This window comes from Macaca thibetana, chromosome 16 (assembly GCF_024542745.1).
Source record: "Macaca thibetana thibetana isolate TM-01 chromosome 16, ASM2454274v1, whole genome shotgun sequence".
NCBI lineage: Eukaryota > Metazoa > Chordata > Mammalia > Primates > Cercopithecidae > Macaca > Macaca thibetana.
The window spans coordinates 3,020,478-3,034,396 of NC_065593.1; the positions used below are offsets into that span (position 1 = coordinate 3,020,478).

Sequence of the window (13,919 nt, forward strand, 5' to 3'; positions counted from 1 at the left end):
TAAGCATGGAGACCTTGTGCCCTGCCGCGCTCCCCAGCTGGGGGACATTCTGGCAGTTGTGCCTCGGCCCCCAGCCATTGCGCCTCACTTGGTGTGTGGTGTGGGGTGACTCACTTGTGTCTTGTCGCACAGGGATAGAGCTGACCCTGCAGATCCAGAGCGACATTGGTGTCAGAGCCACCCTGAAGGAGTTCAAGGAGAGACTGGCAGGGGATAAGTACCAGGGGGCCGTGCAGGCTCTCCGGGAGGAGGTGGAGAGCTTCGCCTCTCTCTTCCCTCTGCCTGGCCTGCCCGACTTCTAAAGGAGCCGGTCCACTCTGGACCCGCCTGGCGCCACAGAGGAAGCCGCCTGCCGGAGGACCCCCACTTGAGAAATGGATGAGCTGCTCCACAGGGGAACGGTTGACACTTGGGCCCTCTGACGGGGTTTCTTTTGGACTTTTTTCATGTTTTCTTCACAAATCAAAATTTGTTTAAGTCTCACTGTTAGTAATTCTGGGACAGGTTATTAATTAAAGGATTTAAATTTGAACCTGGCTTTCTCACAGCTGGATATAATTCTAGAAAAATAAAATACTATGTAGCCACTTGGCCATAATCATTTAGACCGTGGTGTAGGGCAAAGCTATTAGGAAGATTCTAGCGTTTTACTCTCCCTGGCTTTCCTCCACCTTGCTGCAACAGAGAGGAAATGCCCATGTCCACAGCTTGTACACACTGCCCCTCTCACTATCTTGTTATCCAGTGGCATGCCAAAGGAGAACTGAATTCGCCTCTGAACCTTCTGCTGTAAACCAGAAGTGTATGTTAGCCAAGTGTACACAAGATGCACCCAGTATGGTGGGAGGGTTTTGCTGTCAGTAACTCAAAGTGTGGTGTAGCAATGGTCTCCTCCGTCCATCCTGGGAAGTCACAGTCCCATTCTGGTGTGAGAATCAACCAGGCTTTCCTGCTCCACCTGAGATAACCAACTCCTTCCCGTAATCAGGAAGCCAAATGTCACCTTCCCAAAGAAACTTTATTTTCACGTAGCTGAAGTGCAAAACATAGATGACCATTTTTAATAAGCACAATCAAATTTTTAACCACAGAATGTCTACAAGAATTATAGCTTTAAAAAATACAACCAATTTTCATATTTCAAAAATATTTGAACTCAAATAAATTAATTTCTTAAAAAGTACACTTCTCATACTATGTGTTTGGCATTGACTCTGGTTAACTCTTGTGCAGCAACACCTACGAGATGCTCTCACACACGCGCCAGCCGCACTCCTGCACCAGCCGCTGCAACAACTGCAGCTCACGTGGTGGCGGGGACTCACATTCACGAGACGGGACGGGAACATGCAGTAATAAAATAGCTTTTTAAAAAATAACACATATGAATTCATCACATAGGACTATGCTTTTCACTGCAACCTTGAAGGTGGCATTTATCTCAATCTATGACTCCAGCTATTTAGTGGCAGACAATCCCGGTGAGGCAGCCTGCGGTCCCACCTTGTAGGTGGCAGCCCCTGCAATTTGGGGTCTAGCCTGTTGGCGTTTGCTTTATTGTGGGTGGAGCAGCTGCTACAGAATCCGTGAGTTGTGGGTGACTCAACTTATTTCTGCTACCAAAAGAAATGAGTGACCAGTCCCTACATTTCTGCTACCAAAGTGGTCTTCAATTCAGGGCCCTGAACCCTCCCCAGCTGGAGACAAGTTGCCATCTCCAGGGCTCACTGTGTACAGCCTCCACTCTTGAGCTGAATAAGCACTCTCAAGAAGCTGGGCCCCTACCAACAGATTAATTGGCTGCAGAGTGTTCATCCCCTCCCCACACCCCCATCCACTCTTGCCGCCTCCTTGCCACTGCTTTAACCAAACCTTAATGAGGTAAGGCCAGGTTAGGTCAGGGCTCGAAGGAGAATGGACTCAGGAAAACTTAGTTTGCCCAGTCTTGTCAGCTGAGATTGGTTTTGCTTTCCAGCCAGAAGTAGAAACTTGATGCTTTTTCCTTTTTGCAGTGTTAAAACCGTATCTCCAGTTTTATTATGTTCCATCACAGTACTGGGGCAAAGCCAGAAAGCTGGCTGGTTTACTTCAAAACACAAACCAAGGCACTGTCTTCTGTGCTTTTCGGGGAGGTGGGAACGTAAAGGAGACTGCCCACTATAGGGGCTCAGTTCCCCCAAAGGCCTTGCACACCTTCTGATAAACCCCCTGGCTGAGACAATGCTACTGGCTGTGCAGACAAAGACGTGACAGCAGCACTAGACGCTGACCCAACATGCAGTGCTGGGCCTGGGCGGCGGGGCATGTTCAGCACGCGGGCAGCAGTCAGCGCATGCAAGACATTCAGTGAGCAGAGGGCTGCCCTCGGCCTCCAACTGCAGCCGCCCTGGTGTGTGAAATGAAATTGGTGGGCCTTCCTAGGATTGTGAAATGGGACTTGTCGTTTGTGTGAGGTTGAAATCTACTATACTTTCAATATGGCAACTGTTTTCCACCACTGAAGCAAAGAAGGTAAAGGCCAGACGGGGAATGAAAGGTAGAGTACTGCGGTCTATTTCCAAATTCGGGAGCAATGTGTGTAACTTCAACTGTTGGAGTAAATGAGGTATGGAAAAGCCACAATTTCTAAAATCCCAAGGTTCCACCAAAGGAGTGAGGTTCCTGGGGAAACAGGCGTGAGGCAGCAGCTCAGGCTGATGTGTCCTGTGCGATGCGATATAAAAAGCTGTGGCCGGATCTCTAAAGTGGGGCTTTTGAAAATGACCAGTCCACAACTACCCGCGTAGCCAGTTTAACCTAGACTGCTTCAGAAACGAGGGAGGGGGATAGTGCACTGGAGGAAAAGCTTGACACAAAACTCAAGACAACCAGTTTCAGTACCTGGGCCCTCAAAGCAACAGTGAGGACTGAGGAAGTAGCAAGGGGCACTGATGTCACCTATTTTCTGGGAAGTGTCATTTTTAATGGTTTCATTAAAAACTGATTAACCTTCTACTGGAAGAATACCTCAAATGAAAACTCTTTTTTTTTTTTTTGAGACGGAGTTTTCGCTCTTGTTGCCCAGGCTGGAGTACAGTGGCGCAGCCTCGGCTCACTGCAACCTCTGCCTCCCAGGTTCAAGTGATTCTCCTGCCTCAGCCTCCCAACTGGGATTACACGCACTCACTACCAGACCTGGCTAACTTTTTTTGTATTTTTAGTAGAGACAGGGTTTCACCACGTTAGCCAGGCTGGTCTCGAACTCCTAACCTCAGGTGATCCGCCCGCCTCGGCCTCCCAAAAGTACTGGGATTACAGGCATGAGCCACCGCGCCAGGCCTCAACTGAAAATTCTTGATGAGATTAGTCCCACTGCATAGTAGGTTTCAGTTCCCCAGAGTGAAGGGGGCATGGGGAGGGGCAGGGCTTCCCAGTGTTAACTGCCTCTGCCCAAGTTATGACTCAGTCCTGGTACCACTTCAAGATCCCTTTGAAAGGAAACATACTTTGCATCAAGTAATCCTTTGAAACTGCCACATTGAAAAGTTAGTTTTTAACCCAAATATAAATCTGGGAGCTTAAACACTAGTCACGAAGCCATCTTTACTTAATGAAGAACAACCTGAGGGAGACTGGCCCTGCTTGCCACTTCTATGGCTGCCCCTGAGACAGTCTGTTCTGTTCATGCCCCAGCAGCCTTTTGCCTTAGGTCTCAGGACCTTCTGAACCACCCTTGAGGGTGTGTGCCAGCAAATACCCCAAGTGGACTTCTACTTAGGACCACTTGAGTGCACAGCTTCAGCTTCTAGAAGGCCAAGTGTGGCTGCAATTCAGGATCTGCCCCAAACTCATGAGCCTTTCCCAAGTTTCCCAGGCAAGAGTATGAGCTGTGAATTTCTGTGTTAGGGACAGGAATGCCACAGTGGTGGGGCCAATGATCACTTTCTGACCTTCCTGCCTTCTCAGATAAAATGTTGCACAGTTATGGCCATGGAGGCGTAAGTAGACAGCAATTAGCCAGCCAGTGAGAAAACAAATCAGCATCTAGAACAGGAGGAGGGGGAGCCGTACAGATAAGGGAGCCCATGATGAGAAGCAGGCTCCCTGCACAGCCTCTGCCTCCAGCGCAAGTAACAGACGTTTCACATTTAAAGGCTGCCAAGGTATTGCTGGCGACTCTCCTGTCTGTGAACATGTGCAACGGGCACAGGTACAAAGAACCAATGAGATGTAGGAAGCGCCATCTGCCACAAAAGGTTCTCCATCACAGCCCCAGGAGCAAAATCAAACACCTCTGATGGGAGCAAGGACCCTGAACAGAAGCCAACGGCTGGAGCCAACAGGCCATGCCCTTACAACGAGGACTTGGACAAGGAGGGAACGACTGGAGTGATGTGATGCAAGCCCTCTTTGGTCACTCTCGGCTTCCACCGGGGTCTCTGCCTCCTTGATGAGAAGAGAAGCTGGCTGGCTCCGTGATGACCTCGAGTGTATACTACAGGCCGATGGGCAGGCCGGGCCTCAGCAGTAGGCGCCAACAGATGCACACCCAGGGCTGATTCAGGTCCATTTCAGCACAATTTTTGTGGAACAAATCAAAGAAGCAGTAATACCCAGAGCTGTCCCCACTTAGGGAATAAAATTTTCAAGGCTGCAAGAAACCCTCTGTCTACAAACCAGTGGCCATTGCCTAAGGAGGCTCAGGGAGGCCAAGGGATCACTATCAGTGGGACAGGTGCTGGCGGAACCAGGGGTGTCTCCTTCCCAGTCTCAAACTTGTCCTCAGAAGGGAGACTCAACTGGGGATGGCCACAAGCTGTGGTGACTGAGGTGCACACAGCCTCCCAAAGGCAGAACCTGAAGAGCGTCACGTGGTAGCTCATCCAGGAAATCTGTGCCATTTGAGTTCTCATCGGCTGGGCTGACCACCTGCACCAGCTGACTAAACAGAACCGTGCTGTCCAGTGCCCACGAGACCCAGTGAGAGGTAGTGAAGTGGTTGCAAAGGTTTGTGTGGGTGGGAGCTGCAGTGTGGCCTCCGCCATGTTCACACGGGTCTGCAGACCTCCCCCACGAGGACAGTCAGTGCTCACGCACTCTGGCCAGCAGGAGCCAGTGGGCCACCCAGGAGGGCTGCTGACTGCTCCTCCCTTGCGTGGCAGGGATGGCCTCATGGCACCTCAGCCCTGCTCTGCCTGCTGTGCTCTCCAGCCCCCAGGTGGTCCTCACCATTGGCTTTGGTCACTTGTGCCCGCTTCACACTGGGACTAGGGAACACTCCGCTCGTTCCTGGCGAAAGAGCGTAGGGGGTGAGTCCCAAGGCCCGCTCACAGGCATTTCTCTCCCAGGTAAAGGTGGTGAGGACAGGGTACAGGGTGCTGCTCACGCTCTGTGGCCTTGAGGCCAAGGCTGCATGTTTCCCACAACCCAAAGGGTGGCAGCCTTTCTCCCTCCCACTGGCTGGTCCAGGGCCTCCCCTGGGACAGCAGGCTCCAGGAGGCAAATAAAGGTCTGCATCTGGGTCTGAAGGAGGTGATGGGTGTTCTGCCCTCCTGTTTTCCATCAAACCACAACAGTTACCGAGCTGCCGCCCTCGCTCATTTTGCCACTCAAGTGTCCGGCAATGCTGAATATGGTCAGTGTGCTCCTCCCATCAGGTTTTGGCCTTCCTGCCCTCACCCTACCCCACCAAGGGACTGGTGGCTTCCCTTCTGCCCTGGCTGCCAGTCCTCAGAAAACCAAGGCCCCCTCTACATCCAGGGGCCTCTCTTCACCAGGGAGCCGAATGTAGCTGTCACCATCCCTATAGACGCCTTTAGAGGGACCCAGGCTCCACTTCTGCCCACGTCCAACTTGAAAACTACCAGGAGCCACGTGGGAACCATGCTGCCAGACACCAGAAACCTAAACAGTCCAGTTCAGGCAACTGTTTGGTCATGCCAACCCCTCCCCTCCCCATACCCTGAGTCACAGGCCTTGGTCACAGTGGCTGGGACCGACCTCAGATTTTATACAAAAAGCTGGGGACATAGTCAAACCCGAGCATGGGGGGGCTGGTCCCTGGAGATTCCTGCATGTAGTGCAGCTTCAGCAGCTCAGCCAGGTACTGGACCACCCTGACATCCTCATTCACCAGACCCAGGGTCAGCTTCAGGAAGCTCGCCTGGCGGCTGGCTAGCAGCTCCTCTGTCTCCTTGTCGTGCGTAGGCAGGTGCAGGTGGTGGCAGAAGGTGTAGACGAAGGCCTTGGAGCAGAGCTGAGTGAGCATGCTCTGCACATGCAGGTAGTAGGTGCTGCCCCGCTTGATCTGTGTGCGGTGGTCTGCCAGGCGGGGCACTAGGGTGCCTCTGTAAAGGGGGCAGCGCAGGGTTTTGTTGTCAAGGTCCAGGATGCTCGTGTAGCGGCTGTAGCGACTCAGGGCATGAAGGGTACCGGCACCGGCAGGGGAGGCCACTCTGAAACAGACAGGCCAAGGTCAGGAGGAAGGGCAAGGGCCGGGAAAGTGGAGGCAGAAGCTTGGGAGGTGAGGCCTCCTGTCCCCAGGCCAGCATCCACCTAGCCAGCATGCACCGGCTCTTCCTGGAAGACAAATCTGATCATCGTGATCTTCAAAGGGCTCCTCACCACTCTTATGGTCAAGGTCAAACGCAGTGGGTGGCCCACAAAGCCCTTTCTGGTCTAATTCCTGCTGAATGCACTCTTTTTTGGAGCCCTGGCAAGCTTTCAGTGGGGCCTCAAAATTAGAAACCTCTTTGTTCAGGCCGGGTGGCTCACGCCTGTAATCCCAGCACTTTGGGAGGCCGAGGCGGGTAGATCACGAGGTCAGGAGATTGAGACCATCCTGGCTCACGTGGTGAAACCCTGTCTCTACTAAAAATACAAAAAATTAGCTGGGCATGGTGGCGGGCGCCTGCAATCCCAGCTACTTGGGAGGCTGAGGCTGGAGAATGGCGTAAACCTGGAAGGTGGAGCTTGCAGTGAGCCGAGATCACGCCACTGCACTCCAGTCTGGGCGACAGAGTGAGACTCTGTCTCAAAAACAAAACAAACAAACAAACGAACAAACAAAACCTCTTTGTTCTGCCTGAAATAACCTCTCTCCCTCTTGTACTTAATTCAGGTTAAACCATATTCAGCCTTCCCCAAGCCTCTCCTGCTTTCTTGCTGTGACCTTGGCCAAATTCATTAACCTCTCGGAGTCTCATCTATAAGATGGAGATGACAGTTCCTACTGTCTTTATTCAGAGACAGGGTCTTGCTCTGTTGCCCAGGCCGGCGTGCAGTGGCACAATCGTGACTCACTGCAGCCTTCACCTCCTGGGCTCAAGCAATCCTCCCACCTTGGCCTCCCAAGTAGTTGGTACTACAGGCGTATGCCACCACACCCAGATAATTTTTTGCAGAGAAGAAAGCTTGCTGTTTCCCAGGCTGGTACTGAACTGCTGGGCTCAAGTGATCCTTCTGCCTTAGCCTCCCGAAGATTTAGGATTATAGGCATGAGCCACTGTACGGGCCAGTTACTACTATTACATCCCTCATGGGGTCGCTGTGGAGACAAAATGAGTGATGTTTAGGACAATGCTTGTCCTCACTAGGCGCTGTCATCACCATCACTACTTTTAGCCTAGCACTGACCAGTGGGGTGACTGCTGTTTGTTCACTGGCTTCTCCCCACTGGACAAGGAGCTCCAAGATTCTAGAGTCCCAGAACTGCATCTGATCTGGTCTCATGCCCCAATGCCTGGCACATCAGAGCCAGGAAAATGCCAGTGTTCACTCAGTGAGGGGAGTGGTTCCTTAAACATCCTCCTGGAGCAGCTTCCTCAGAGCACCAGGGACTGCCCTGTAGGGCCTAGACATTTAGGGTTTATGTCAGACAGGTATGGTGTAAAAAGGACTGACGGTGACTTGGGACCAAGGTAATCTCATAGTACTTTTCCCTTCCTGGGTTTTATCTTCTTGTATATTTAACAATCATTTACAGAGCATCTGTAACATCCCGGCATTGCCCTGTAATGAAGAATGACCTAGAACTCTTGTCCTGCATGAGCTCAGTCTGACTGGGAAGAAATGTGCACAAGTACAGCGATGTGAAGGGAGATGAGGTCTCGTTCTCCTTGAGAAAGGTTGTAGTTGGGAAGACCTGGGGGATTTGCAGAGTTGCCTTAGAACTGGCCCTCAGAAGCACAGAGGGCTCTAGGGACTGAGGAGGGTGTGGCAGACCAAGGCAAAAGCAAGGTCACAGAGATGGGACAGCTGAGACACAAAGGCCATGCATTCTGCATGCATCCTGACCAGAGGGACAGCGCTGGGCTATGGACCGCATGCATCCCACGGGCATGGAGGAATTGGGGCCTGCAGGTGGCTGACAGCTAAGAAAGCTCACAAGGGCAGTGAGACGCTCTCCTCAACCCATACTGCATGGCCCCTGTGTTCCGGGGCCTTCTCAGCTCTCTACTGCCTTCACTCTCACCTCCCAAAGCGGGGCCAGCCAGAGTCAAACACCTCCCAAGCTCTGCACATCCAGATCCACAGGTGCTATCGCCACAGGGCACCCAGGTCTCACCTCCCACCTTTTTGCCCCTCCATCTCTGCCAGGATACCTGCTCCCAGGCCCAGCATCCCCTGATGCAGCTCTGACACTTGCCCCAACAGTGACACTTCTTTTGGAAGAAGCTGGCTATTCTAACTGTTCCTCCACTTCTGTTTCCATAAAGCTCCTCCTCAGGAAGCCAGATGACACTGGAAGGGAGAAGCCTCAGGCCTCCGGCCCCCAGGCGCACGGCACCCCAACTGCAGCTTCACATTGCACTTCCCATGCCCGCTGTGGGAGGACACCTCTATGACCCATGAGCACACAGAGGACTGGGTGAGGTGGCAGCTTGTGCAAGGTCACCAGGCTAGCTAGTGGTCAAGCCAGGACTCAACCCAGGGTCTCTGACACACGCTAGGCTAGCACTTTCTCCCACCAGAACTGTGCTCTGCTTTTTGGTCCGGGCTTGTGACTGCTGCTTAGTGAGCAATACAGTGACTCCTGGTGTTCACTTAAAATGAGAGCAGGGCCAGGTTCACGCCTGTAATCCCAGCACTTCAGGAGGCTGAGGTGGGCCGATCATTTGAGACCAGCCTGGCCAACATGGTGAAACGCTGTCTCTACAAAAAATACAAAAATTAGCCTGGCAAGGTGGCGCATGCCTATAATCCCAGTTACTGGAGAGGCTGAGGCACGAGAATAACCTGAGCCTAGGAGGCAGAGGCTGCAGTGGGCCGAGATCACATCACTGCATTCCAGCCTGGGCAACAGAGCAAGACTCTGTCTCAAAAAAAAAAAAAAAAAAAAAAAACCACAAAACAAAAAAACCCTCAAATGACAGGAGACCAGCTTGGTGGTTTAGTCATCTCTTATCCCCACAGATGGCTGACCCAACTACAAGCACTTCCAGGCAGAGTGAAAAAAACCAAGGCCAAGCAAGACTGGTGTTCTGAGGTGAGAGTCCTGAGAGAGAGTCCATCATGTGAGCAGTAGGCCTGAGTGAGGAGAGACACTTCTGGACCATGGTGCTCAGAGTGCAGAGCCTCTGCAGCGCAACACCTCTGAGGACAGGAAGGTCACAGCCACCGAAGACACTCTCCTGCTCATGATTTTTAAAGCTGGGCCTCAGGTGGGCCCCAGTCTGCCTGCCTGTGTCAGTGCCGGTTCCACCCTCTGAGCACTTCTCAGGGCCCGGCACTGCACTGTGCTGTGCTTTTTGGACGTGCACTAAACGTGGAGCCTTCCGATGGCTCTCAGGTGGGCCCCGGGAGCCCTTCAGAGGTGTTCAACACGATCGGGTGATTGAATGAATAAGATGGCTGGTCCGAATCCAGACAGCGAGTGGTGGCACACCAGGACCTGACCCAGACCACCGACTGCTCCCGCTAACTGCCACGACCACAACAGTTTCACCTTATGATACCCTCAGGTGGTGTCTTCTCACACCTCCCCCAGAAATTCTGTGGGTGAGCTGTAGTCCATCCCATTCGGCCCCGCAGGGGACCCTCCAGGGTACAGGGCTCCCCACCCCTGCCCGCCGCACCTCACGCCTGTGCAGGACGCTGGAGGCAGATGCTCCCAGCACCCAACATCTGCGCATGCTCTGAAGGTTGAAGGAGCACTTATAGGGACAGCAGCCTAACCCTTACCCCCGGAGTCGTCTGTCCCTTCTGATGAGCCTTTTGCTTTTATAGAGGGATGCTCCCTGCAGTCTGGCTGGTGAGGGCCACAGATAAATTCCATGTCTTACCTCACACCAACCGAATCAGAACCTCGAGGGGTGTGATTCAGGAATCCATGATTTTTAAAACTTTCCCGGCTGGGCGTGGTGGCTCACGCCTGTAATCCCAGCACTTTGGGAAGCCGAGGCGGGCAGATCACCTGAGGTTAGGAGTTCCAGACTAGCCTGGCCAACATGGTAAAACCCCATCTCTACTAAAAATAGAAAAGTTAGCCGGGGATGGTGGCAGGCACCTGCAATCCCAGCTACTTGGGAGCCTGAGGCAGGAGAATTGCTTGAACTCAGGATGTGGAGGTTGCAGTGAGTCAAGATGGTGCCATTACACTCCAGCCTGGGGGACAATGGCGAGACTTCGTCGCAAAAAAAATAAAAATAAAATAAAAATAAAAACTTTCCCTAATAATTCTGACACAGCTCGGGGACAGATGGGGATTGGCAACCACCTAGGAACTGCAACCCCCTCACATGACAGACAAGGAAATGGAAACCAGAGAGAGGGATGATTTGTCAAAAGTAACACAGTGGTAGGAACTGGGCCCTGTCTAGAAGCCAGGCTTCCTGATTCTGGCTCCACCACACCAATATGCCTCATCCCTATCTGGCCAAGGCCCTTCCCCAACACCTGGAACCAGTTACCTCTGCAAGCCAATAAGCTTCCACTTCTGAAAATCCATAATGTGCAAAGGGGAGGAGGCCCAATGTTTCACGGGCTTAGCGTAGCAGCCATAGCTGGGGACAAAGATAGCCAGTGCAGTCACAAGCTTCCTGACTATGGCCTCATCTTCCCCCAGGACCACGAGTGTCCTTCCGCTGAGCAGGGAGTAGATGGCTGGGTGGGCAAAGGGGTACTGGCGGATGAATTTTAAGGCGTTCTGGCCAGCCCTCTTTTTATGCCTATCGGAAGACAGGCCAGCAGGATAAGCAGAAGGGATCCTGTCCGAGCTGGTGGAGGCTACACTGCTCACATAGCTGGTGGTGTCTGAGTAGTTATCCAGGCTGGTCTTACTGATGTCCCGGTTAGCCAGCAGGTGGCTTGCGTCCAGCTCGTAAGTGGGAAACCCTTCACAACTGTCGTCTCGGGAAGAAGGGCTGGCATTTTCCATTGAAAAGTCTACACGGAACCCCTGGTCCTTCTGCCTGTGGCGCTGTGGGGGGCTGCTCACCACTCCATCCTCGTCAGAGTGTGTGTGGGCTGGACTGGAGGGCAGCACCAGCTGACCGTCGCTCTCCTTCCCAATACAGCAGGAGTCTATTTGTGATGGGGTGTTTTCCATGCTGCCCTCCTCCGTCTCACCCAGCTCCGGAGGACTAATGCTTGCCTGGAAGTGGATGGCTCCCTCATTGCCATCTGGATATGATTCTTCTTCATTAATGGCACTTGGGTAGCTGGCCTTAAAGTCATCAGGGATGAGGGCCTCAGAGGGGCAGGTACTGAGGACTTCAATACTGTCCTCGCTGATGGTCCTGTGGCTGACTGCTTTGCTCCGGACTACCTGGGGGCTCAATGGTACCGTGAGGCTGGCCTGGCTGTCAGACTTAGAAAGCACAGACGTGGATTTCTCCGTGCCCAAAACTTCAATGCTTTCACCACTGCTGATACTCCCTTTCATATCCATATCCAGGTAGTCCAAGTTTTCCTGGGGGTCAAAACTGCTCAACTCCGTCACCTCCACTTCCTTGTACTCCTCATCTCCCAGTTCCTGCTCCATCTTGATCAGCACAGACTCCACACTGGACTTGTAAGAACCAACACTAATTAATACTTTAGGAATTGGGCATTCTTCTAGAGACCTGGAAGGCGGCCTGTCTTGACTGGGCTTAGAGGGTATGCTTTCTTGCTTCTCCACCATCCTGTCATCGACCTCCACAAAGTCTTCAAAGAGAAAGTTTGTTATGTGCTGTTGTTTTAGAAGTGCTCTAACAATCTGACTGGTCAGGAGGTAACACAGGTCTCCTCTGAACATGTGTTCAATGTGGCTGAGCTGAGTCAGGGTCTGGGTGAAATATTCAGTGTCACAGAGCTCCTCTAAGGTCTTCAACTTCTTGTCAAAACACTTGGTGGACTTTGCTTTGATAAGTTTTGGGGTGTAGGCTGGTCTGCAGGTGTAAAGGTCTGTGTCGGCAGACTCATCAGGGTTAGAGGTAGTGGATGCCTGGCTGGCCTGATCCTGGATGTGCTCCATCTCACCAGGACACAAATCACACCCCTTCAACTTCCGATGAGGGTATGAGCGGATCTGCTTCAGCAGGTCTTGATGTTCAATGATGGACTTCTCCACACTGGCCAGTTCATTGGCTTTCTCAATTGCCTGAGATGAGTAAAAGCCTTTGTCGTTGGCTTTCTTCTGGATCTCTGTTTCTGTGTGCAGCACTGTCCTGGTGTAATCCAAGTCTTTCAGCTTTTTTTCAAGTTCCCCAGCAAATGCTTTCCTGTTTCCAGTTTTCAAGCACTCAGAAGCTCTGGAAAATTCGGCTGAAAGCTCCTGGAACTGCTGCATGATTTTATGCTGGTCTGCAGAGATATAAGCCATGCAAAACGGCCTCACGAAGCCACGGGCCTCCAGGTCGTATAGGGTAAGGTGGTGCACGTATGCAAAGGCTCCCTCCTTGGAATCTCCCAGCACCACCTTGGAGTCCTCCACGAAGTTCAGCTTGGGGTAGGCAGATCCAGGAGGATGGCCCACGAAGGAAGCCTGGTAATCCACTGACATGATACGCAGGGAGAAGTAATTGAGATCAAAAGTGCCAAAAACTTTGGTGTCATTGGGGATAGTCAGTAACGGTTGGGGTCCCACCTGCTCAGAGAACTCGGAAATAAGAATGAAGTCCCTCGAAAACTTGGCCCCAGACAGTTTTGACCAGGGGTTAGCACCCTGGTTGGCGAAGGGGAAAAGCGGCACCGAGTACTCCTCAGGCAGGGCCGGCTCATTGTAAGGCTCTTCCTCATATTCTTCCTCTTTAGTGAAGGCCACTACGTCAGGGGCGCTGATCATATTTCCAGATGTATGAAGAAAACATTGAGAGGAAGTGGGAAAAAATGCGGGGTTAATCGACGCGCAGAAAGCAGGCCTCCGGAGAAGGAAGCGAAGCCCTTACCGCCTTTGCGACTCCCCGAACCCGGGGTCCTAGGCTGCTTCTCACGCACCCGAGGACTCGAACTCTAGCCGCCCCCTCGGAGTTGTAGCTCCTCCGGAGCTCTCGGAGGCCTCATGAACGCCAAGGCCGCAGGCCCAAATGCCCTTCTCTTCTTCCTCCGGCGAGCGCGGCCAGCACAAGAAACCTGCAGCGAGGTCACCTGCACTCCCTGAAACCCACCGCGACAAGCAACAGCCCTCGCTCTGAACCAGGCTTAACGCGAGGCTACGGGACGCCGCAGGGGTCAGCCAAGCGCTGCCGCCCCTCACTGCCCGAGGGCAGAAACCGTCGCGGCTCCTAGGACGCCACAACCCGGATTCAGCTACCGCGGCGCCGCCATCTTGGTGTCACATGATTCCTGGTGTCGGCGCCGCGTGACCCGGAAGCGTCCTCGTAGACTTCCGAGCAGGAGAAAATAAAGTCATGAGAAAGAGAAGGCCTTGGATGGGGGTGTCCGGCGGCTTCCCCCAAGAAGGAGTGTGATTAACCAACCACTGCTGGGAAGGAGGGGAAAGTGGGGCGGAGTGAGTC

At 52.8% G+C, this 13,919-nt stretch overlaps 2 protein-coding genes and 1 pseudogene across 4 annotated transcripts in view; 2 read left to right on the forward strand and 1 right to left on the reverse strand.

The window, feature by feature from the left end:
• Positions 1 to 1,183, forward strand: part of SHMT1 (serine hydroxymethyltransferase 1) — a 39,173-nt gene extending 37,990 nt beyond the window's left edge. For all 3 annotated transcript variants that reach the window (XM_050763914.1, XM_050763913.1, XM_050763916.1), the window contains one exon: positions 133 to 1,183. In XM_050763914.1, coding sequence (XP_050619871.1) covers positions 133 to 302 — 170 coding nt within the window. In that variant the 3' untranslated portion in view covers positions 303 to 1,183. The remainder of the gene's footprint in view (positions 1 to 132) is intronic.
• Positions 1 to 13,919, forward strand: part of LOC126939050 (uncharacterized) — a 174,427-nt pseudogene that overhangs the window by 128,619 nt on the left and 31,889 nt on the right.
• SMCR8 (SMCR8-C9orf72 complex subunit) lies at positions 1,000 to 13,905 on the reverse strand. Its single transcript, XM_050763877.1, has 2 exons — positions 10,890 to 13,905; positions 1,000 to 6,434 (listed from the first exon to the last, which is right to left on the reverse strand). The coding sequence occupies exons 1-2, from the start codon at positions 13,244 to 13,246 to the stop codon at positions 5,981 to 5,983; spliced, it is 2,811 nt and encodes a 936-aa protein (XP_050619834.1). The 5' UTR covers positions 13,247 to 13,905; the 3' UTR covers positions 1,000 to 5,980.

Bases quoted from the DNA above. Each gene is read 5' to 3' on its own strand.
- SMCR8 (XM_050763877.1), bottom strand. From the start codon at position 13,246: ATGATCAGCGCCCCTGACGTAGTGGCCTTCACTAAAGAGGAAGAATAT. The intron at 6,435-10,889 runs GTAACTGGTTCC...TGTCTGTTTCAG, and splicing joins AAGCTTATTGGCTTGCAGAG to AGTGGCCTCCCCTGCCGGTG.